The following is a 26,586-nucleotide window of genomic DNA, read 5'->3' on the forward strand; positions in this document are numbered from 1 at the left end:
TTGGAAGACTGCAGCTTGCTAAAGCAGAATAAGTCTTCAGAGAACTTTTTACAGATAGGCCACTTTCAATATCTACTAACAGCAACTTGGAAATCTTCACTATAATATTCAAGTAGCTATAGTTTAATACATTTTTAGATCCTACATTTTGCATTTTGATCAACAAAGTTTTATTACATGACAGTATAGAAAAAATATTTTCAAGCCCCCCACAAAATCCCCAATCATCTTCAACAATACTCCCCAGTGGAGTTTCTAATCAAGGAAATTAGTCAGTTTACGATACTTCTAGAAATAGTGCTCAAAATCTCTACCATTCTCTCATTAGCACCACGGACCCAAGCAGTAGAAAACTCCTTATATAGAATATCAAAACAGGTCAGGCCAAGATGAAACGAGAGGAGGAAAGCCATTGGAGGTTTCCAGTGTAGTGCCAGGTTATTTTTAGCAGCAAACAAATCAACCAGAATTGTTCACATTTAGAATAATGGACAAAGAGGAAAACGAAGAAACTCAACATAAATTGTATTTTTAAGTCTATGTTGTGAAACCAGACTAAGTGCATATTCGGAAGTGACAGAATTAAACCCCAGTGTGGAGCCCTTCACCATCTCATATCCTATCATAGTTGAAACATTTGGCAGCTGTGTGAGGAGCCAATGGTAGGAAGGTATCATCTGAGGGATTATGACCCTTTGAACATCTGAGGGATTATGACGATCTGGGGTGAGTTTTCTGAAAGCATCGTAGCGCTAAGAACATAGTAAACTTGATCTTAAGATCCATCATTAATTTACGAGTGTTTCCCAAAACCCATCATAACTAAAGTAGCATGTTAAATCCTTTGTAATCTACGTGCTCCTCGACCCACTTGTTAATCACTAAGTGCTCCTTAAACTGGCTACCTCTTGTGCCAACCTTGGCGCCAGAGATCACCAGATAGAGCACATTCAATTCACGTCATGAAAATTCTCTGGAAATTTAGAATCCTAAGATTTTATATTAAGGATTTTGATATTTTGTTGTACTATGTAAGAGGAAATTTGGAAAAAGAACATTTATTTATACAGTAATGAATTTATTAGTCATCTTGGGTATATTTCATATTCATAAGTCAAATGTTTTAGTAATACTCCCTCTTTTAGTACTTTTGAGGTGGGGTTTAAATTGTATTAAATTCCATAAAGAACATGAAAAATGCTAAAGTAAGGAAAACATTTGATATATGTAAAAATATAACTTGGTTACATAAATATTTACCTCATTACCACTGGCAGTTAATTGTTTTTTTGTCCCATTTATGTTTTCTTTCATTTATCTGTATTTTCTCCTCTACTTGTATTTGTAAATTTGTTATATTGTAACGAATACGCCCCTGCCGAGCTGGCAAGTTCCCCGCTGTGTGACGCCAGAGACCTGGGTTCTATCCCATGCGGTGGCGGGACGAACTGGGGTGGGAGGGTTGAGGGCACATGCCCAGAGAACCCCAATACGTTTAATTAAAAAAAAAAGCCAAGTTTTATACTTGAATAGATGATCTGATTTTCATGATGAAATGCAGTAATGCATTATTAAAGTTAAATCATTGGGCCAAATATTTGTTTATAAAGTTCAAATACCATTTTATGTTCTGTTGTGATTGTTGACGGTAAAGCTTAGACCTGCTTGTTTTTAAATTTGATTATAGGTCCTGTATTTGTTGAGTGACACATGCCAAGCTTAGTAGTTAATTTTTCCAGATGTCATGTTAATAAGACCAATTAAAATGTTGTTCCAATACACCCAATACCTATAAATAACAACAGTATTTTCTCATGAAACACTGTGATTCTTAACAATGGCAGCGCGCCAAAATTCTTGCTTTAAATCAAAGATGCCGTGCAGGACACATACACCTTCCACGCAGTCAATCTTGGTTTTCTTTTACGGCATGTCAGTCATTTATATTATTTTCTCTTAGAAACAATAGGTGTCCCATTTTGTGCTTATCTATATGCTTTCGCTTAATTGGTTGTTAAATTATGATGTCATGTTTACCTCATATTCCTTTTTACAACTTTATTTAATCTCACTGAAGGACCAAAACTGACACCATATAATGACAGTAGTCAATCGATTGTTTTTCAATCGACTTGTAATGCTTTTTGCTAATCGACTTCAGGGGTGGGGTTAACAAAGAAGTACTTTATACTTGCTCGTAAAACGACCGATTAAGAGGGGTTTTGGGAAACGCACGAAAAAGTAGCACATACGTTATGTACATCGTAAAGTTGCTCGTTAATCTCTAAGATTCATCGTTTTTGGGAAACTTACCCCTAAACGGTTTGAAGGTTTTTGTTATGAACATCTCTAAGTCAGAATCCCTCTAAACGGTGATACTAAGGATGTTATGATTCAATGTCACAACATCATTACTCCCAGCCCACAATCCAGCCCTTAGACATCAAAAGATTTCTACACAATAAAAATGAATAATATATATATATACAGTACGGAATAACCAACAACTTTGAGAAAAAAAAAGAAAAGGGAGAAAAAAAATCAGAATGGTCTAGGCGAGAGGAAAAAAAAGGTTGAATTCAAAAGTATTTCAGTGATCATTATTTGTGGCAGAAAAGCCACTCTGAGTGAGTTGAAACTACCTCATAAAACAGAAATTCAATTACTCATTTTTGTAAGGAAAAAATATTTCCATGTAAGTGAGAAAATCCCTTCAGATCTGTCAAACTTTTCCACTTCCTGCATTGATCCTGTCTGCTGCCAAGGAAGATCTTAAACACAATGGGGTACAACAGGAAGGACTAGATCTCCAACTTCGTCTGTGTTGTCACTAGACTGTTGACTTTGTTGGTAGAAGTACAGCACAGTCTTCTGAGTTAACATGAGGCTTGACTGTGTACCTGAGAAATTTCACACCTGGAGCTTATTATAGTGTTCTGATGAACAGTGTCCATACATCCTATTCTTCTCCACAAATAGGTCTTGTCTTTCTATGCCTATCTTTCTAGATTTGAAAACCACTTATATACTTATTGTTTGTTTTCCAAAGATGCATCTAGATCATCATGTTAAGATCCTTCTGGCAGGCTTGTAGTTGAAAATTATTTAATCTGTACTGATCTTCTGTTCCAGACAGTATTTATAAAATTTACATTGTTTTTTCTTCTCACTGTTGGCTAAAAACAAGCTTCAGATTTGAAAACAATTAGTGAACAGTCATCATTTGAGCATTTAAGTTCTCAAACATTATTACAGTCTAGGAGGCCACTTTCTATACCTAGTTTCACCAGCTGAGTTTTAGATTCCTTGACTGCTGTTGCAGAGCAACATCTTACCCAGCTCAGCAGAATCAAACTAGTTTAGCCTTTTCATAGAAGGAGAAACTTGTCTTTTTCGAGGTCCCCATTGTCTCAGAAAGACCAGGCTTCAAATTTAATCTAATGAAAATGAATCACAGGAGAAAAACGAAAAAAGGGGGACAGTAACAGGAGTACTAGTCTCAGGCTACCATACTGGTATATTTGACACAAGATCTCATTTTGGAAGTTTAGAAAACTCAGACACCAAACACTGAACACTTGTGTTTTTAAATGAAATGACTTGAGTTCAATATTTTATTATCCCAAGGGACAATACTGTAACATGTCAGGAGGTATCAAACTGTTTAAAATTTACCTTACAACACCCGCTCTATAAGCGAATATAACAGGTATTCTTGGACAATCGATCACAGCCAGGAAACTAGTAATTTTTAACTACTGTTAACCAGTTGCAAATAAATGCAACTTATTTACTTAATAAATGCAGCCTTCTAGGAGGATTAATAGAGAGGACATGATAAAAAGATTGCACAGAAACAAGGATGGAGAAACAAGAACGAAGAAGAAACAGCACCCAAGACGCATGGACCAAAGAATTCAGCACATCCAGGTAATTTTAGCACTAAAAAGCCTACTCCTAGACACAGGACTGTTGTGCTACAAGTGTGGAATGTATTTCCTATTTGTGCAGTACTAGGTTAAAGAAGCCTCTTACTTGTTATCTCTTACTGATGTACTGTTTGTAATAGAGAGAGGTCACTTCTTCATAATGAACTTGAGCCTCAGTTACAGGGTGAGTTCTGTTTTTCTGTGTCTGTAAATGAAAAGACCCTAGTACTCACAGTTTTGTGAGTGCTAGAAATCTGTACAAAATAGTTGTTTCATGTAGGTGTTTGTAAATATCTGTCTCTTTAGTGTCTGCTGACTGGTTTACTACTTTATGGAAACACTGGAAATGTTTCTATAGAAGTGTTCTGCTTGGTTCTTGCCTTACGAAAGGGGGTGAGAAATTAAAATCTAGGACTTTCATTGCAAGACAAGTGGGTGTCATGTCTTTATTCAGACATTCACACCCAGATTTATGACAAAAGTTCCTAATCAACAATCTATTTAAAATGTTACCAACATTTTGCAATATGTGCCTAACTAGCTATTGGTGTGTTTTTGTTGATCATCAACATATGCTTACATTCATTCAAAGAATATAGCCATAAATAATAACTTAAAAACTATTTCTTCTTTAAAAAATAAAATGTCAGAACACTAGCTGTTAACATGGGAATGGAAATGAACAATCTATTTAAAATGTTACCAACATTTTGCAATATGTGCCTAACTAGCTATTGGTGTGTTTTTGTTGATCATCAACATATGCTTACATTCATTCAAAGAATATAGCCATAAATAATAACTTAAAAACTATTTCTTCTTTAAAAAATAAAATGTCAGATATACAACACCAGGAGTCTGAAAAAAGCCACCAAAATTATGTCTGACCCCACTCACCCCAGTCATAACTTGTTTGTTCCCCTACCATCTGGCAGAAGGTTCCGGTCACTCCAGTCGCACACAACTAGACTCCAATATATTTCTTCCCCAGAGCTGTCAAGTTGGTGACGCCCCCACTCCCTCCCATCATATTATGATCTCTCCTAATGCCTTCCTGTACCCACAATGACTGAACTCCTACACCACTACACACACATGTAAGCCGAAATTGTACTGTTCCCTCGATAGCCCAGTAAAACTGTACCGGTCGTAATATTTATTAATTAACCATACTATTTTTAACCATACTATTTTTGCACTGTTCCAAGAATTACCTTGCACTGTTTTTGTCCTGTTATATTTTCTCTGTTTGCGGAATTTTGCACAGTTTTGATTACTTGATTACATGTTATTTATGTTATGTTATTACACGTTACTGTTATTGCTATTGTGTTACTGTCTATTGTCTTATCTTCTGTCCTATTTATATACTGCACCTGAGTGACTAATGAGAAACACTTTTCATTATACTATGCACTTGTGTAAGTATAATGACAATAAAGTTGAATTGAACACACATGATGAATTTCCAAACAACTTCAAGTATGACCCATTTGGAGTAGGCTAGAGGGAGTGTTGGGGCAGGGCATACCAAGTTACTCACCTCAAACACCTGAAAAAAATATCAAGGAGGCATGAGGGAGAGATCATAGAGTCATACTTATCATCAGGTTTGGAAGTTTCTAATGTTCACAAGAACAAGGAAGAACACACAAACATAGATAACAAATCTAGTGATGCAGAATAAACATCCAAAATACTTTCTAAATTTACAAGTTTCTGAAATGTACAACTGATAATATTCTCTTGAACTTTTCACTTTGACTGTCAAAAAAGCATACTTCTGTCTGGAACAGACAAAAAAAATCAACGTCTTTCTTTCATTGACATTTTCTTTCCAAATAACTCCCCTTCTGATCCAAAATTTCTCACTGGCAGTAGGTAGGTTAAAATAAAGGGATGATATCTGTATAATTCAGAGCATTCAGTCTGCATTAGATTTTTTTTAGATTTGTTTCATACAGTTTTAATTTGTTTAATATATTTTAAAAAAGAGAAAAAGTCAGAGAGATCAGTTAAAGTACTGCATGCTTTAATTCTTTGCTTTTTTGAGACTTGCACTCATCAGATGGCATGATTGTTATTTATTGTACCTCTGAGCTTCACAAGGAGAACTTATATCCAGAAGTAAATGAAATTTCTAATTCTTCTCAAGGTTGGCATAAGCAGCAGTTATTTTTCACCATTTTATATGATACTTCTAGGAGCCTGAGGTAAGTTGCTATGGTGTGCGGGGTTTCAACTGTTGAAATGGCTTGAACAAAATGTATAACAAGCAGAGTGACACTTCAGGGATCTGAGAAGACCTTGAAATACTGAGATCTGTTTTATTGCACAACTGGCTTTATCACACTAATTCAGTTCAAGAGAAAAAATGTATTTTTTCTGTGTAATTTAAACTTTAATGTAGAAAAAAAATGTATTCAATTTTTATTGCAATAAAATTCCCTCACAAACAAAGTGATATATGGTGTTCTCTGCAGCCTAGTTTCATTACATCATTCCGTTTTCTCACTGCTGCTTAGAATGGACATACCTTCTAGTGAAACTCAAGTTACAACACTAAAAAAAATAACTTGGTCCCACTGCACCACTGACAAAGTGGAAAACTCAAGTTACTTAATTAAAGAACCACATGATTTCAAGAATGACCACCTTGCACATTTTCTTATTTCAACTGCACAACATTTGTGGCTGCAGTTTTAACTTGCTGCACAGCAGAACTCACACCTACACTATCCTGGCAGCCACTTGCTTAGCTGCAGGCGAGTTTGAAAATGTAACGTGATCTTGTGAATTGCAGCTCTAATAAACACATTGACATTAATCTCTCGCCCAACTCTGCCCATGTTATCCTGGCAGAACTCACTACCTGACCACTGCCTGAAAGATTCCTTCCCATGGTAGGTGATTGAAAATACTGAGAGTAATTCCAATTCCCAGGTTATCATTTATCCTCATAATGATATACAGTATATACACATCACAGGTTCTGGAAGCTTTTATTACCTTCTACTTTCAGAGAGAACTATAAAAATGTTTTGAATGGCATGGGGTTTTGCTCTCAGTGTATATTATCTCTTCCTGTTCTTTGCCCCACAGCCAGCCAGTGAGGTGTGCTCTTGCTTACCCAGCTTTTCTTCTTCTTCTTCTTGGCATCCGCATCCTTGCAGCTACCAATGCTGGAGTGGCTGGTGATGCTGTTGAGGCTGGAGATGCTTTCAGATGAGTTTTGACGCTTTATTCGCAGCTCTAGGGTGAAAAAAAACACAGAAGTACATCCTTTACTATTCCCTGCAGCAACACCCCCCAAATACAAGAAAATGCTGTATCCTGGGAACACATTACAAAGGGTTCACTCTAGGAGTAGAGTGATTTGCTTTGGTATAATAGGATTTTTGCAGAACCAGTCATCTTTTATTTTGTGATCAGCTTATACAGAGTACAATTATTTGAGGCTATTCTAGCATTTACTGGTGGCAAACTGAAAATACTGTAGTTTTTTGGTGGCCACCTAATGAGGCAAATAGCCTCTGGAATCATCATCAGCAGAAGTTACCTTTTGGTGTGATGTCTGGGTTGTTTAAGGCTCCATGGATTACTGCTTGCGCCTCTGAGTTTTTGGTCTTTAACATCTCAATTGTCTCACGCAAGTCCAAGAGTTCAGTGTCCTAAGGAGACAACATTGGGATTTCATTTTCAAAGGATGAATGGTGTGCATGTATGTCAAATATATCCAGTTACTATTATTTTTATAAGTAAAGAGAGCATATTTTAAATGGAAATATCAGTGACCTTTGCAGTCTGTTGAGAAATATCTCCTATCTTATAGTGTTGTAATCACTAATGTCATGACTTACTTTGTCAAAAGGCACAGGTCTGCCATATTTGCTATGCATTTATATAAAAGGCAACTGTAGCTGCAGGAAAAACAAAACATCATGCAAACCAAATAAAAAGTACAATAATGTTGTCAATGTACTTATTCTCATTCTCAGGAGATTCTCATTTGCCCTGTCTACATTGACAGGAAATACTGTGTCCTTGCTACTGTAGCTGATTGTTTGCTGGTTGCCACATACGAGTTGCAACCACAGAGGCTGATTTCTACAATTGTCAGACAGACCTTTCCTGAGATGTAACGTCCTAAGGCATTAACGATCAGTGGGGAACCCAGGCCAGTTAACCCCAATGATGACAGGTTAAAAGTAAAGTATCTTAAGTCTCCACACTCCTCTGCCCTGAAGGAAACGGTAATATCCCATTACTCTTATAAGGCAGTCTGTCATAATTCCTTATTTTATTTCAAAGGAAATTTCCAATACTTAAAGGGTAGTTTTGGTTTGTCTCTACTTTTAAGAGATTACTGAACACTTGCCAGAAAATGTGAGATTAATCACACATTGATTATCTAGGGTGTGGATTAAATCAAAACATTACATCTGCCATTGGAAAATTCTCAAACCAATAGTTGTTACTTTCTTTCCATGGGTAAAGTTAAGAAACCTCTGTCAAACGGAACACTGCCTCAATCTGACAAATTTTTAATTGACATGAGGTATGGTGTTTTATCAGTGCTTTGATTTAATATTCTAGATTTCCTAGTTTATTTTATTTTCCATATTTGGAGCATAGTATGGTAAAATAAATTATTAATTATAATTATCAATTTAATCACAACAATATTTAGCAAAATGTTTTTCATGCACAGAAAAAATGTCTTGGCTGCACATTTTTGGGTGAAGTCTCTTTAAAATGTGAGAAAGGAAAAAAAAAGCTTGTTTTATTGATTCTTTGCAAGATATTGGGGATGGCATTTTAAGAATGCTGTTATGTGCCATTTGTGCACATTTATGTAGCTGGCATCTTTTTGGACACATTGTGCACACTTTTCTCCTATACGTTAGCTAGTATCAACCCCATACACAGTGATTCACAAATTTCTCACCTTCTGTTCCGCACTGACAGACAAGCTTTGCAGCCGTGATGTCATAAACGCCAGGCTCTGCTCAAATGCAGCAACCAGATTAGCCTGAGAGAGAAACCATAATCAATCATTAAAATAAAAAATACCAGATAATGTCTTTTACTATTTTACTGAGCATTTTAGTTGCTGAAAAGGTGGGAAGACAGGGCAATTAGACCCAATTGTGGAGATGATGAGAGTTCCATAGATTTAAAATCCTGAATGGCTCATAGAGTTGTAATTTTGGCACCGGGGAGATTCTGGAATTTCAGAGAATGGACCCTGAAACATGTTTATTCTCTACACAAGTGATGTTTTACATACAGTTCAAATGTCTTAATTACTAAAGCTATGCAACCTATTAATTAAATTTCTAATTTAAGTGATTAAGATCCCAAGTATAATGAAAACCAGAAGACCCTGTGAAACATCAGATCTTTTCAAAAAGATACCCAACATCACCCTCACTGTGACAATGCATAAGCATTTTAGAGGCTATGTAGCGGCCCCTAGTGGCAGGTCATCTGCAGTTACAGACTTTTCTAGAGAAGGCTGGCCACAATCATAAAACTGACTTCTCTTATGTTTTTCAATTGTTGATTAATTTGAATTCTGATGCAATGGGTAGCAATCTTTAGCCATATTGTGGTTAGCTGATGGACAGATAGATGATAGATCTGGTAAATCTAAAAACTGACAAGCCATAAAATCCTCTCTCTGCCATTGTTGTTTTTGTTGGTGTGTCCTTCAAGATAAAAAATACTTTTGCACCCCAATAACAGTATAAAGAGTAATTTTTCATGACAATAATGAAAACTACCATGTTCTAAGATCAAATTATCATATATCTTCCTTTTAAACACTCATGACAACAAACCAAAATGTCCCTGATCATTGAAGCATTATATATGCCAATCATTTACAGCATAAATTTGCATTATTTCTTAATACTGCAATGAAACTGTCATAGCATCTCACTGAAAAAACTAAAATCAGTGATATATAACAATTTTTAATTAATACTATAATTTGACACCCCCTATACATTTTACCAAATACAAAAGAATGATTATAAATCTGTTAGAAGCATTAAAGAGAACATAATTGGTATTTCTTATCAACCAAAAATAACATACATGGGTCTCCCTTCCCTGGGTCTTCTAGTCTTACTTAGCACTGTCTACATTACACCAAAGTGTTAATGAAGTGTCTGACAAGTGGCAGCTATAAGGAGACTACTTGGAGGTGTGTAATGTACTCCTGTGTCACACCACAGGGAGCTATAAACCTATGAGTACAGCAATTACTTCACATGCTTCCAAATTGACTGCATGAAGAGGCATGCTGCCTGTGTCCTTGGTTGATGTTGTGAATGGCCATTTTCTTTTGGAGAGTGCAACGTGTTAGCAGAGACTGATCTCTTGGAGGCTGCCAATATGGTGATATTACACTTTTACACCTCGGGCATGGCTTAGTCCTACCAGCTACACACTTCAGATTTACACATGAATTATAATTATTTTTCTTAGTTTTCAAGCGTGTTTTTACTGATCCAGTTTAGAAGTTTTGACTTGAGTTGCTAAATCAGGTGCAACTGAAGTATTAACTGGTTTCCATAGAAATTTCACCCACTAAATCTGAGCTTTTGGATCTCATTGTCTTCATTAAAATGACTGGCTTCAATTCTATTCTTTAAACAGTAAAGGAACTGGAATCGGAACCTTATAGAGAGTTATGTATTAATAGCATGAACATTTCCATTAAGCTACATCTATTGGACTTCCTAAAATGCTTTTTACAATTTCATATCCCAAGTGTTCAGACATCCTTTGTAGCATTTTTAAATACATTTACATTTTTAAATAACTGATGTTGTCACTATAACTGTTTCATAATATGATTTAACTCCCCATTTGTCCCCAAGTGTCAGATCTAAATATAGTATAAAGAACTGCTCAACTGAAAAATAAGTCAGTCTTGGTTTGCGTCTTAATCATCACTCGAGTATTTCTATGTAGGTCAGGAAGAAATGATCTGACTTCTGCCATTGCCAGCATTTGAAAACCCAGCTTCAACAAATTCTCAAACAAATGTAAGGCTTTTTCGAGATGTGGATAACAGAGGACCTGTCAATGTTAATTGGCTAACGTGTTGTCTCAAATATGAAGTAGGTTAATTTAAATGGGCACATCCAGTGCTATACAGATGACCGAAATTCAACAAAAGCATTCCCTTAAATTCTAAAAGGATCTACCTCAGTAGAAGCTGAAGTAAACACCCTCTATTTCAATGAAGCATTACAAAAAAGGAATTCTACAGAGTGAAATCAACCCAGAAAATATACCATATTACATGCACATAATTATATTAATTAAGCAAAAGTGATTACAATGACATTTTAATGGTTTTCCATTAAACCATGTTTTGTGGATACTTACACTAAAGACCTGATGCAAGTAAGAAGTGGCAACAGTACTCTGAATTCTAAGTGACCCACTGAATCTGCTGAAATTTTATTTTGTGTAAGATGCAAAAAATCTGACTGCTATATATACAGTATGCTATATCTATGTATCCTTCAGATCAGAGCTTGAGGCCAGTAACTTCAAGCACAACACGCAAAACAAAGAAAGACAGCAGAAAAAAAATCCTGAAGCTAAGATTCCACACTATAACAATATTACAGATCAGTAATGCCCATGATTACAAAAGTCTCTTAGATAATAAAAGATTTTAATTATGCAGTTTTGAACAACTTAATTTATATCAGCAGAGCAAGACTACAAGACTGTGAACTTCAGACCATAAAATAAATATTGACATGAATTGACTGTAGGGAGACTTGGTTAACATGCTGGCAGACTTCGAGACTTCTAACCACTAAACTTGAACCAAGACTTTCCCACATAATGATAACAAAAGCAGTAGAATTAACATATAAAAGAGGCTTCATTCCACATAGAAAAGAGGTCCTGCACGGTTGATATTAAAAAGCTTACACTACTGAGTGTGTAGACAGCATTGTTTTGTTAGCATCTTTAACTAGAATTCAGCTTAGTACAGTGGCTTAAATAATGTTGACATTCAATAATGTTTAATGTTTTATTTTATGTTCTACTTCAAATGTGCTCTACATTCTTGTCTTTTCCTATAGGATAGACCATTTTCCTGAAATATAAATATAAATATACAAGTGTTTATTTATGAAATGTCAGTTTTTTTAAACAAAACACAATGGTCTACTTTATGTTACTTATCCTAGCTCACTTTGGATATCTATTTTTAAAGAAATATATATAAAATCAAACAAAATACATTAATAAACTGAGCAGGATAAACCATAAATAATGAATAATAATGAATATTTTAATGAACTACAGTGCCTTGCAAAAATATTCACCCCCTTGGACCTTTTCACAATTTATTGTGTTACAGCATGGAACCATTATGTATTTAACTGAGAATGTGTGCCACTCATCAACACAAAGTACTCCATAAAGTCAAAGTGAAAAAAAATCCAGACATTTTACTAAATTAATTAAAAATAAAAAAACAGAAAATAATTGAATGCATAAGTATTCACCCCCTTGCTTTGACACATTTACATTACCTCTGAAGTAACCAACTCTCTTCTGCAAGTCACATAATTACTTGACTGGAGTCCACCTGTGTGCAGTTGAGGTGTTTCACAATAAATACTCATTCAGAATAAATACACCTGTGTCTGGGAGCTTCCCCACAGTGCATTTCCAAGGAAACACTACACCATGAAGACCAAGGAACATTCCAAGCAGATCCGAGACAAGGTTTTTCAAAAATACCAGTCAGGGCAAGGATATAAGAAAATTTCCATCATTAAAAAGGTGAGAAAATACAGAACAACTGTGAATCTGCCCAGAACTGGCCATCCTCCAAAACTGAGTGTCAGGGCAAGAAAAGCCATAGTAAGGGAGGCCACCAAGAGGCCTACGGCAACTCTAACGGAGTTACAGTCCTCCACGACAGAGATGGGAGAAACTGTGCATGAGACAACAATAGCACACACAGTTTATAAATCTGGCTTGTACGGAAGGGTGGCAAGAAGAAAGCCTTTGTTGAAAAAAAACATATATCACCTCTCGGCTGGAGTTTGCAAAAAAGGCATGTGAGAGACTCAACAATTTGGAGAAAGATTCTATTGTCTGATGAGACCAAAATTTAACTAAGTTTGGTGCAAACCTAACACGGCACATCACACTGAGAACACCATCCCTACAGCGAAGCATTATGGTGGTAGCATCATGCTTTGGGGATACTTCTCTGTGTCAGGGACTAGAAAACTCATAAATATACTGTAGTACAGAAAAATCCTGGAGGGAAAACAAGCTGTAAATCCACAAGAGCACTGGGACTCTGACCCAGAAACATACAGCAAAAGCCACACTGGAGTGGCTAAAAACCCAAAAGGTTAATGTCCTGGAGTGGCCCGGTCAAAGCCCAGACCTCAATCCATTTGAGCATCTTGTGGAATGACTTAAAAATTGCTGTTCACAAACGGTCCCCATCCAACTTGATGGAACTTGAGCAATTTTGCCAAGAAGAATGGGCAAAAATTCAACTGTCAGGATGTGCAATGCTGATAGAGACTTTCCCAAAGAGACCCACAGCTATAATTGCCAAAGGTGGTCCTACCGTGTATTAACTCTGGGGTGGGGGTGAACAATAATGCATTCATTTATTTTTAATTGATTTATTTAACTTAGTAAAATGTCTGTATTTTTCCCCCACTTTGGCATTATAGAGTACTCTGTGTTGATGACGGGCAAAAATTCTCAATTAAACTGCTCAAATCAATTAGCAACATCTCTTGGTTAAGTCAAAGCTGCACATCCATGTTCAAAGAAATTTGTTTTCTACAAGAGAAGGCAAGTGAGGACACTAGGCCAGAGGAGAGAGGAGGAATGTATAATGAAGGAATATTGGGATGGCATAATAAACTGTAATCTGCTGCATTTGTATTTTTATTTCTTTCAAAGGAATAGCAGAAAATGATAGCAGTCAGTTTTATTGTCTCCTAAATCCTCCATCCTACCCAATAATACAGATGCAAATAAATAAAACTAAAAATCTTATAGAAATAACTATAATAACAAAATAAAATGAATTATTCCATTCCACCCATGAGTGTTACCAAATCCTTTTTAGTCATGATTGTAGGCTAAAGCCCTGAAAAAGAAATCCACTATAAAAAAAAAATCCACTACGTTCTTATAGCAAAACACGTAACTACTGCTATGTAGGATTTGCTTTGAATATGATTTTTTTTCCCCAAAATGTCATCCCTGCCTCCCCATGGGTATGGTTTTTGGATTTGTAATATTACAGTATATACATATATAAAAAACAGCTACTGTATAATGTTTTCTTTGTAAAAATAAGGGATGCAAAAAGATAACAACTTTACCTATTGCAAACAATCACAAAAAAATTAAAATTAAAGGTTTAATTGAAAATATTCAAAATAATGACAGTGACAAATTGAAACAAGGTGGGAGGACTGTATACTTCTAACTATACAGTATCTCTAAGTTTTTACTATATAAAGCTAAGAGAGCTGGCAAGAGCATATGACAGCAATACAACATAAAAAAGTGTTTCAGTGCCAAAAATCAAAGTTATACTTGTAACGTATCACTTTTTGGTGCACCCAATCAAAAGCACTTTGTTTTTTTATTCATGACTAGGAGCTAGAAGTTTTTCTTTCATAGAAAGTGTACAGTACATAGTTCAGGATTTTTACACCTCAGTTATATTTGTTTGCCTCTCTATGCAACTATGAACATTTTTGCAATAATGGACTGGGTAGTGACTTTAATCATTCTGAAGATTATACTTGACAGAAAATGAACCCATTAACTGTAAGGTGTGGACATTTGATTTTAGCCAAACTTAAAAAAGCTTTCATTCATCACAGTGAATCATGTAAACTGTACCCAAAAGTCAATAGATTTATATTATAGAGTGGAATTTTACTAAATTAAGACAATTATTTGAGTTGATTATTTTTAACTTAAAATGATCCCATGCATTTTAAGAAAAAAGCAGCAATGTCTAATATGTTTAGTAGCAATTTTAGCTTATTCAAAAATGCATTTAAAAACACAGCCAACAGCAGTTTTAAAGCCTCAAATGGGGGGGACATGAAAAAAGAAAAAAAAAAGACCTGGATAAAGATATTCCTATTGTATCATGAGACATTGATCACAGCGGATATACTCACATTGGCCGATAACTGAGTAGTCAAATTGGCCACTTTCTCTTGAGAGGACTCCAGCTCCCTTCGCAGCTTACGGATTTGCTTCAGAAAATAATAAATAATTATGATAATTAAAAAATATTTTGTATTTACAAAATGGTGTGATCCACTGCAAAAAAGTAAACTTTTGTTGTTACATAGCGTATAAAAACTGAGAAGAGGGAATTCCATTCGAAAAGTGAAGGCAGAAACTACCTTCTGTTCAGATCTGACAGGCCTTATGCACTTTGTAGCTACTCAATCAAACTCATGAAAGGTAAGGTGTGTTCAAGTATCATTTATGAAGTTATTGGTGAAAAAGGAACGCTCAAACCAAAATATCTAAATTCATGAACTACGATACAAAAATGTGTCATAAAATGTTTTGACAAAATGATACATAAACATAATGAAGATGTAATGCATAAACACTGGTTAAGTACTAGCTGTAGAGTAGTGAAAATGAGATGTCGAGGAATGATTAAAAACACATAAAGCAAGAGGAAGAATACCCTTAATGCATGGGTTCAAGCATGTTAAAATAAATAACTTACTAAGAACAAACACTGTACAAAGCACAGGAAAAATCCTCTAAAGGTTTTGCATTTATATAAATCGGAACCTTTAGAAAACCTTTGTGTTAAGAACTTATTTTCCATTTCAGGTGGAGGGTTCACATTAAATGTCAAGGAATTTTTTACAGAATGAGTAATGAGTGAAAAAGACAGTAGAAGACAGACAGAATGGACAGAAAGAGAAAACATACCTCCCCCTGCATCCTTTCTTCAGCCTGAAAAAGCAGGATTGAGAAAGGAAAGGAAGGATAAGGATCTAGAGTAAGATGTGACAGTCTCCAGGGAACAGTAATGAGATTAAAGAACCAATAGTGCCAAAACTAACAGTTGTCCTAGAACTAAAGGACAAAATCAAGCATAGCTCTAGTATAGTTTGTGACATCACAGACAGTAAAGACCGTGCAAACTATCTTGTTTACAGGGGAAAAAAATAACTGAATAATGCAGAAAAAATAAGATATAAAAAAAGACTTAAAATAACTGTCTTAGCTGTAGATACACCAGCCACAAAAAAGCAATTATTTGGTTTAAATTAGTCCTAATCCAAATTTCAGATATTAATTGGATTAGTTTGTTCAAAAATCCCCCTTTAAATATTATGACACATGACATTTCCGAGCTATCAAAACAATTGAGCTAAAAAAATAAAACACTCACAAAGATATTTACAGGCATTTCGTGCAAGATCAAAGTGAATACTGTTTTTACCAATGTAACTCGGAGATTACTGCAGTAAATGTATATATTTATTCAAGGACACTACATATCCATGATCAGCATTTCCATCTATGCAAATTGCACAGCACAGCATTATTGAGTCTTTGCAGTTATAGCAATAACACTGCCCACATTTATGATGACATGTGAAAATGTTCCTAGTGAAACTCTGCATGACACTGCATAACTCACCGAAGAATAGTTTGATGAAGCGCTGGATGCCAGAGACAGAACTGAACCATGGACTAAGGAGAGAAGATAGCTTTGAGTTAAAAAAACAGCATACAATACAGGGTATTCAAGTCAGTACTTTTCTCCATATTTACAAATTTCAAAAGGACCGTCTTTTAGGCTTGAATTCCATGTAATGAGAGATTTCAGATCAGTGTCATAACTTTGCTTGTACGTAATTGGTAGTCAACACTAAAATAATTCAAGTGCCATTTGAAAGTGTATCAAAACAACATAGGAATGAATGGTAGATTCTGCAATGATGATCTGATGATATTCAGTTTATAAAGTGAAAAATAATTCTTGTTCTGAACATATTACATATTTGACAGCAAACAAGCTGTATTTTAAAAAGTGTTCAGAATCATTAATAAGCATGTCAAATGATCTGGTCAAAAAGGACAAAAACAGATTATGGATGTGCAGGAGACAAGTGAAACAGAACTGCAATGAGTTCCTCTCACCGTCATCCACAGGGTCCCGGAAGGAGCCAGAGCGGATCATGCCCTTGGGTCTGTCTGCCAGGGAGAGGGTGCTGCCCATCTGTGAGCCTCCATACAGCTCGAAGGCAGCATCATGCGTTGGGATGCTGTTGGAGCGGGTCATTCGCGGTGCACTTGTGGGACTGGGGCTCACTGCCAACACAGGACAGATACATCAGTATTGCTACAGAATCATGACCAAGGTGCTCTAATCGTGAATCTAATGACTTGCATCTTACTGTGAACTTTCATTTAGCAGTTTCCTAAGGCACCCCTAGAAGCAAAGTCTGCGGGATCCTTGAATTGTTAAGATAATGGACAGACTGAACAAATGGCCTCTTCTCACATTTGCACCTTTTCTTATGTTGTCATCACATCCAAAACATCTTACAGTAAATGATGAAACTATATTAAAAGTAAAAATACATTTCATTTTGTTCCAATGTTTTGGATATTAGTAAATATCAATACAAATTAATGACAAAAAAACAAAAAAATATTATGTCTTGACTTCAAAAGCAGTGCTTATATTTATAAGCATATAATTAACTAAATTCTCAGTTTTGGTGATACAGTTCAATTTACTTTTGTAATATTTATGCTCAAGTGAAGAGTTACTGTCCAAAAATAATCTACTGTTAAATTATTTGACATGATATATTATAAAACTATACTATTTTAACATTATTATAATAGTATTTAACCGACTCCATTAAAAGAAAAACAAATAGAGACTTACTGGTCATGCTTCTGCACTGTAGTAAAACTGGCATGATATTAAACTAATTACCATCAGCTTCAACATAAACACAAAACAAATGGGGCCCTACCACAGATATTGCCAGGCACTCACCAACGTTGGTGAAGGGAGCTTTGCCAGTAGAGGACAGCGATACAGAGGATGGTGATGGCAGCTGCAGAGCGCACTCGGACTCGGTCAGACTCACAATGGTGTGTGAGTGCCGACGCTCTTTGCCATCTTCCTCGGGTTGGCATGAGTTGTACCGGCTACTGAGGCACAGTGGGAAGAAGGTGACACTACTGACAACAATCAAACTCATTGCCATCTTGTCCACAGGTAAAAATATCAACATTCATAAGTGGAAGATCAAACACCGTGAAACAACTCTCTTTAGAAAGTCACTTTGAAAGCAGAGTGCTGACACAGTGGAAACCCAAATCTTTTGATTAAGAAAAAAAATTACCTTAAGCCCTTCTTGGGCAGAGTGTTCCTATCCCGTTGAGAGCTAAAATAGAAACAACCAGATAAAAGCATGATTAGATCAGCAAAGACAAATTAAGCAGAATAACATTCATTTTAGCCATAAGCATTTAAAATCGGCTAAATGTATTTTTAAAAATAAAGACAGAGAAAAAGTGAGTTCTTTGTGTTAACAAATGGTTCTATTTTATAAATTATATACAGTATATTCAGTGTTTCCCATGCTTTTAAGCAATATAAAACCTTATATTGTGTTACGACCCCAAGTGTCTAGGGGTAAAGGGGTGTAACATTTAGAATGGTTTTGGATGCAGGGGGGCTTCTGGTGAGGGACCTAGGAAGCCTGACAAGTTTTGGTGCAAAACGGATTTATTTTAAAGTGAATAAGTGACCGGTACGTATAAAGGATACAATAACACACAGGGAAAGGGAACTAGAGAGGTGCCAAAGAAAAGAAAATAAACAAAATGGAGCTGTGGAGCTTGGGGTGACATTTTCTAGACAATATAGGTAAGATGGTGTACATACAGTAAAAGTGTACAATTTTGTTCACTACATTACAAGAAAAGATGAGTAGGATATCATATTGTTATGACCTTAAAAATACATCTACCATAACAATATTAGTTTGGGAGTGTCTAAAAAACAAATCTTTTATTCATGACCAGAGAAGACTATGAAGGGCCTGATTCGGGTACTGACAAAGCCAACACAGTGAAAAACATACTATAAGACACAAATGGAAACTAAGTAGAAGTACAGTACATTGAAAACTGAGAAAAGCAAGCTGTTCTTTACATGTTGTGGAAACATGTAACACAGCTGTCAAGGAACAGATGGATGTGATTCTTGGATCAATAATATAATGGCTGCAACCATTATGTTGTTCTTTTCCAGTGTGTTTGCATTTTAGCTAATTTAGTCAAAAAAGGACTAAAGGCTTTGGATTGAGCAATGAAATGCCATTTTCATGACCTACTTTTTGCAATGATTTGAAGGTGAGGTTTATTTGAAACAGATATATGTGAATAATAGCAAATGACATGCATGCTTTATACAACTATATATTAGATAAGTGATTGAATGAAGCACTCAGTCTGGGGCAAAGGTGTGAGCTACTTGTATTAAGAGTACTATCCAACAAGACAATGTAAAATCACATGATTGCGACAAGGGAGATTAAGAAGACCTGCTTTTCTAAAAGGATAATTTACCGTTTTGGATAAAAACAGTTTACAGCGTATTGTTCTACCTGTGTGCTGTTCAAAAATCTGGTTATATTTCTGGGTCTCCCAAACTGCACTTTATTGTTCATAACATGATACCAGGAGGCCTCTGATTAACCAAAAACAAAGCCAAAATGTTTGCGACGTCCCCATTTATAGGTTAAACCGATGTTCCCATCGGGTTTAAAACAGTTGTACTTTACATGTTTTGGCACTTTCTCCTTGTAAAACAAGAAACCTTAAAGTACAGTTCTTTGCTTTCATGATATTACTGATACAATACACCTTCACTTTTACCAATAACCACAAAATGCAACTCTGGATGTCTTAAATGTGCCACCTAATATTTGTGCTACATCTGTGAAACAAATGAAGGAACCCCACAGCACAACTCCATGCTGTTCAGGATCAGCTTTCATAACTCCAATATGAGTCTGGTTCACCTTTATAGGATTTCCTCTACTCCAGCCTCTAGATGGCACCATAAGCACTTTTAACATCAGACCAAATTCTCTCTGCCCCCTCAAACTTACATCCTAACTTCTGGGAAACTGTCCAAGAAAACTCCATGGTATTATGTTTATATCACTGAGGGATGGGTGTGGTTTATATGACAAATTACTGAGTCTGTTCAGAATAAATGGATAAACTTCATAAGGAATAGTGAAAAAAAAATTAAAAAACAAATTTATCACAGTTTGTGAACAATGGCTAGTCAGTGTGGAAAGAGCAGAGTCATTTCTCACTGGGAGTTGGTAGAAAAAGATCACTTTCAGTTCTGACTGCAGCAAGCCCTAGAGAGAGGGCAGAGCTTCAGATAGGCCTTTCATTTGAAGGCCTGTAATGGAAACTCCACCAGGGCCTACATCAGATAAATTATGCTAAAAGAAGCAGCAATCCTCTCGGTCACAGGCTTCATCTAAAGTAGAGCAGTCCCACCCAAGCCTCATGGGACATCAGTTTTTTCAAATACTAAACCCAAACAGACAGATGTTTCTATGTAGGGCTGCTTAATCAGGCTTTGGAACAGGATGGAAATACCAGTATGTATCCCCGCCTTATGCCCACTGTCTAGGGGAATAGGCTCTGGCTCCCTCATGACCCTGAATTGGATGAAGTCATTAGGAAATGGATGGATGGTATATCGGACTGCACTGCACCTTCCACACATTTTCATCAGAATTCCGACCAGGGAAGTCTGTTTTCAAGACCAGCCACACAATACCTGTTATTAACAGTCTATTAATTTGACTGGGTTTTTTTTTTGGCAGGTTAGTACAACTGCACTGTTAGGAGAAGTTAATCAAAAGTCTATTTTTTATTTATTTATGGCAGAAAAGAAAAAAACATTACAAATATGAATTGGGCCTCACCTTTCTGTGAGAGAGGCCCTTGTGCTCCCACTCCAGCCTGTGGCACTGCGGTCCTCTTCCTTGTCTCGGGAATCTGTTCCACTGAAGCTGGGGCCAGAGGGAACACTCATGTGCAGGGGCAAGGACTCCATGCTACGATGTAGGCCTGAGAGTTTGGGGTAGAGCAGGGGCGAGGAACTCAGGCTCAAGGCTTGGTCAGAGAAACAGCTAGTAGAGTTGATGTTGAGGACTGGAGCAGGGCTGGGAGTAAGACAGGGACTCCCGGATCCCTGCATCTCCTGCATCTTGGAGAAAGCGGACACAGATGGAGGGTGGTCCTGGGCACTCATCCCTGAATCCAGACTGTTGGAGTTCACCTTATCCAAATGAGCCAGGCTGGGTGGCTTACCAAGAGACTTGGAGCTCAGCACCCTGTGAATAATACACATCCATAATTACAATTAATGACAGGATATAAATAATTCATAATACAGCTAGTTTTTCTCCTTCATTTTTTGGATTTGCTTTCTGCCTCAATTACATGTTTAGTGTTTAGAAGTTTAGAAGTGTTACCCCATATCTTTATAAAAAAACTATTAGAATTCTGCTGATGAACCCACTTTTTGATACTGGCCATAATATACATAAGAGAAACAGTACTGATTCTTTTGAAAAAAACAACAACATGTGCTTAAATACTAAAGTAGCAAAAACATTAAGAAATGTTCACACAAAACTAAAAAAAACTTAAGGCAGTTCAATCAGAAATGAAATGCTATTTTCACTGGCCTTTAAAAGTAGAACAGAAGATTCAATGAATAAGACATTAATAAGATTTTGCATTATGGTCTAAAAAAATATTTTTTTCCAGGAAATGTGGACTCGTACATAAAAACTGTATTATCACAGAATTATCTGTACAATACATGAAAATATAAAGCTGAAAATCTGTGTAAAAAAAAAGATTCCACAGCCCTATCAGCAGGTTTTATGTGACTCCTTAAATCATTACATCTTTAACCACAACACCTACAAGTTACTGATGTAGTAGGATCCTACTACATCAGCAACTTGTACCTTGACCCATCCTTTAGATATGAATTATAATTCATACTAGGCTATACCTTGAAAACCTAGTATTTTAATCATTTTGAGCCTGTGTTGTTTTTATCATTAAATTATATGGTGTTATTCACAATAACAATAATAATAATCTTCTGTTCACACCACAGTATATTATACTGTGCTATGTATTATGTATTATACTATAGTATGCTATGTATTTTAGTGCTGTTAAGACAGTAGACATTAGCTTAACAATAATTAAGAGCAATTATTATTTGGCTAACAGAATGCTAGTTGAGTCAATCTCATAAAGTAATTGTGAATGCTGGAGAAATTATTAAATTCAACCCAGAATTCCTAAAGCTCCATAGCTGAGGACCTATTTTGTTCAGAACTTCATTTTCAACAGCTAAAATCATACCTGCTGCTCGAGAGCTCACTGCTGCTAGAATAAAGCAGTGCAGTAGTGTTATTTAGGAGACAGCACAGCAATATTGAGAATCCAGGCCAAGCACTTGCATGCAGCAATTTATTCACTTGCAGCAAGAGTTCCTGAGTTAGGGCTAGAGGGTTAATACCACACGTCCTGCTCTGCAGTGCCAAGTCAGCACACGTCTCAAGTCTCAGAGGAAACCTTTCACTACATCATTATGGAGGTTCAATCCTATCAACACACTGCAGAATACTGATAGACCAATGGCCTGGACTTCAAATCTCCTTTATAAACTGACAACCAGTCAGGCATAAAATGTATGCATTCCCCTGTGAAGCAGGGGAACTCTGAAAAGGCAATAACACAATGCTCTTGAGGGCCATATATTAAGTAGGCTTTGTTTTACTATGTGCACGTCCTCACAAACGTCTGAATCAAATCTAGCATCACTTGATTTGCTATTGCAGCCAAAGGTCTACTTACAATTTCATACATCTTGAAAGTGATACAAAAGTAATCAAAGCACTGAATCATCAAAATGGTGGTCCTTCTATGTCTTTCCATGAATACTACAGGAATGGCTTTCATACTGCAGAAGTAGTTTGCAGATCGATGGAAAATTAATCAATGCAAAAATATTAAAACAGTGAAAATAGTTCCACTCAAAAGCAGACTATATCAGCAGGGTGATGATAAAATAATGATACAACCATTTCCCAGTCTCATCCAGATAGGCAATAGTATTCCAGTGAAATGACAGCTATTTTAATGTGAATAGCATCCTATAAACATGACAATATAAACCAGTTTTCCTTATCTTAAGATATACTTAACAGGAACCCTTAAATGGAACTAAAACCTAGATTTAAAATAAATGTATATATGTGGTTTTAATCAGAAATTCTTTAAGCATCAGAGGAGCAATTTAACCTCAAGACATGAATTAGTCACATGTACTTAATCATTTGAAGAGACCAATTTCATCTAACATTCTTGTATTTAATTATGGGAAATATTATATAGTACATTTTGCACTATGAATGTTCAGTATACATTAATCCATGCATTTTGTAAATAACTGTTGTTAGGACATAAATGTAGGAACCATTATGTAATAAATCTACTATTAAAAGCTATATTTCAGCTCTGACCCATTTAATGATTCAACACAGAAAACGAACAACAGGCTGCCGTTCATGGTACCTGTGTGTGGTGGGAGAAGAAAGCTCAGAGAACTTGCTTCCACTGGATTGACGGAGGCCCTGAAGCTTGGAGCTGGGCTCCTGGGGAGTCTGAGGGGCAGGGGGGCCCGATTTCATGGGTCCACATTCTGAGTCTGAAGCCACTGCCTTAGCCTTCGCCTTCTCCTTCTCTTTCTCCCTGTCTGTTTGGTTGACGGGCCCCATGCTGGCACGTCCACTTGATTTGGTGATGCCTGGCTCCTTCAGCCTAGAGGAGCCCCCACTTGGCTTTAAGCTCAACAAACTGGCGTCAATGCTGCTACTGACAGGGCGTGAGCTAGCTCTGCCAGTAAGGCTCATGGCACTGGACTTGGCAGGCCGAGGCAAGCTGCGATACTGGATGTTAGTGCGGGCATTAGGAGAAAGAAATCCTTCAGTGCAGTTTGACACATCGAGGCTAGTCTTGCGTCCCCCACTCCCTCCTCCTCCACTACCACTCATTGGCTTCACTGGGATACCAGAGGTCTTGGGCGTCTTCCCAACAGTAGCTGAGCCACTGGAGATGGCAGTTCCTCCAGCCGTCATCACAGTAGCTGTTCCTGTGGCCAGAGGAGGTTTTTTGTAGCCAAATGAGGTCCCTGCAGAGGGACGGGCAAGTCCTGAAGGTGGTTTTCGGGATTCACCACGATCTTTCCCTGCATCTGAGCAAGATCTTTGCAAGCCAGAAGCTTTCACCGCCATCTTGGCCTTGTCCACTGCCTTGTGGTCACTCTTAGGTGCTACAAAAATGAAACACAAAACAAAACATAGTTAAGTCATAACCTAAAGCAAATGCAGGCTATATCCATAAAGCATTTTCTGCAACACCAATGTATATTTGTTTCTTAAAATAAATGGAAAAAAAAATCAGAATGTAACAAACCTAAAAAAAAGTATCCTTAAAAATACTACTCTTCAAATTTAAAAATGATGGAAGGTTATTATAGTGAGAGCTTTTTCTATCATAAACCCCTATATTAATTACCTGACTGGTATGTCTTTATGTTTACAGATTCATAGGCCTGATATTTGTTTGGTCAGAAAGTTGAAAAAATAGTGACGACTGTAAGCAGAACCCCTGATCATTTTTCATAATCGATTTGCTTCCTGAGAATGGCAAAACAAATCTTACCTACTGTATACAGATAAAAAAGAAAGGACATGATCAGAAGAGACTGAACCTGAGATGTCAAACATCTATGATAACTAACATTTAACTAAATGAGACAGACTTTTAGGATAAGCAAGCACATGGTAGACCTTTGCTAAAGATATTAGCAATTAACCATTGCTAAATAGCTTGGGGTGTTTGACCAGACAGGGCAGTATTATAAGAATTACTTGCTTACTGTAAACTCACTATAGAATTATGTTATAATAAATGTTACTTTATGTGACACTAAATCAAAGTAGACAAACTGTAGCCAAGAAGTCATCTGCATTGATTTATAAATATTTCTAAAAGCCAAGACAGTACACTTACAGTATGTGGGAAAAAGTCTTATTTCAGTTAATCCCAAAGAAAACTGTCAGTGTCCAAACTTCTTGCCTTTCGTTATTGGGCTTCATTAGAACATTGCAGTGTTTAGTTAAGATTTATAATAAAAACTCCTGTTAAACACTAATTTTTAAACTCTTAATGTTTGAGCCCATCTTGCTTCATCCAGCTAACATAATTTCCTTTCACTGGTACACAGCATGAAGCATTTGATAAACTGTCAGAATATTTAAATGATTACACTACTGCTGGCACCTGTTACTATTAATGTCAACCTCGCCTATAAAAATCACATTAAAAAAATCCATTCTACATATGAGAAGGAAACAAAAAGAAACAGTGCCACATTTCACTACAGACATTGTCATGTCTATCACTGTGCCAAGGATTATACCAGGCTGCATGCCAGAAAAAACAGCTTGCTGCCGTTTTCAAGGACCTTGTAACAAAGACCACTGTAGCAGAGATTCGGCTGGTGAACAGGTCCGGTGCTAAGGACAGGGTGAAAATAAACAAAAAGCTAAAGCCCAGACCATTATAATGAGTATCCTTTACAGAGGTTATACCAGTGTGACACAACAACAAGCACAAAATGGAAGCTGAGGAGCACAGCAGTCTAATATCTTGGAATGTCAGGGCCTTTTTACAAAATAAAAAATGAATTCCTGCCCTTCAGCCAAGGACTTGAGCAAAAATGGTCAGAAATGGCATTCAATGATTCTCTTTTGCTGTCAAAACTCATTTTAACTTCAGTGAATGACTCAATAAAACAATGGCGTCATTTAAAACAGGTAATGACATGAAGAAGCTGTTACAGTAGGTTTGAGCAGATTAGTGTGATCCTCTCACATCCTCGGTGTCTTTTCAGTTGCTTTACCCTGTCCTGTAAAGACTTCCTTGAAAATTTTTATTAAAAAAAATGGATAAAGAAAAACAAAAAGCAATATAAAGAGTAGAAAATCCATAACAAGTGTCAGACAAATAATAATGAGCAAAAATGCTTTAAACAGTGTGAAGATAGAAGGAAAAAAAGGATGCAGTACAGAGTAATCCTTGAGGAAAACCTGCTGCAGTCTGCAAGAGACATGGAACTTGGGAGAAGATTCATCTTCCAGCAGGACCCAAAACAGCCAAAGCCATGCTGGAGTTCTTTAAAAAAAAAAAGAAGCCAATGTCCTGTAGTGGCCCAGTCAAAGCCGACCTCAACCCAATCCTGTGGCTGGAGTTGAAAATTACTGTTCACCAACTTTTCCCATCCAACCTGAGGCAGTTTGAGCAATTTTGTAAACAAGGGGAAATATGCAGTGTCCAAATGTGCAAATCTGGTACAAACATATTCAAGAAGACATACTATATGGCTGTAATTTCTAAGAGTGTTTTCTGTCAATCAATTGCG

At 36.5% G+C, this 26,586-nt stretch overlaps 1 protein-coding gene across 1 annotated transcript in view; it reads right to left on the reverse strand.

The window, feature by feature from the left end:
• nav1a (neuron navigator 1a) overlaps nucleotides 1-26,586 on the reverse strand; it is a 94,023-nt gene that overhangs the window by 20,221 nt on the left and 47,216 nt on the right. Inside the window, exons 4-13 of the mRNA XM_088921068.1 lie at nucleotides 23,676-24,432; nucleotides 20,996-21,406; nucleotides 18,380-18,421; nucleotides 18,028-18,185; nucleotides 17,157-17,327; nucleotides 16,654-16,706; nucleotides 15,155-15,232; nucleotides 8,878-8,961; nucleotides 7,489-7,600; nucleotides 7,060-7,181 (exon numbers count right to left, since the gene is read on the reverse strand). Coding sequence (XP_088777194.1) covers nucleotides 7,060-7,181; nucleotides 7,489-7,600; nucleotides 8,878-8,961; nucleotides 15,155-15,232; nucleotides 16,654-16,706; nucleotides 17,157-17,327; nucleotides 18,028-18,185; nucleotides 18,380-18,421; nucleotides 20,996-21,406; nucleotides 23,676-24,432 — 1,988 coding nt within the window. The remainder of the gene's footprint in view (nucleotides 1-7,059; nucleotides 7,182-7,488; nucleotides 7,601-8,877; nucleotides 8,962-15,154; nucleotides 15,233-16,653; nucleotides 16,707-17,156; nucleotides 17,328-18,027; nucleotides 18,186-18,379; nucleotides 18,422-20,995; nucleotides 21,407-23,675; nucleotides 24,433-26,586) is intronic.

Source organism: Atractosteus spatula, chromosome 7 (assembly GCF_055471065.1).
Source record: "Atractosteus spatula isolate fAtrSpa1 chromosome 7, fAtrSpa1.hap1, whole genome shotgun sequence".
Taxonomy (NCBI): Eukaryota; Metazoa; Chordata; class Actinopteri; order Semionotiformes; family Lepisosteidae; genus Atractosteus; species Atractosteus spatula.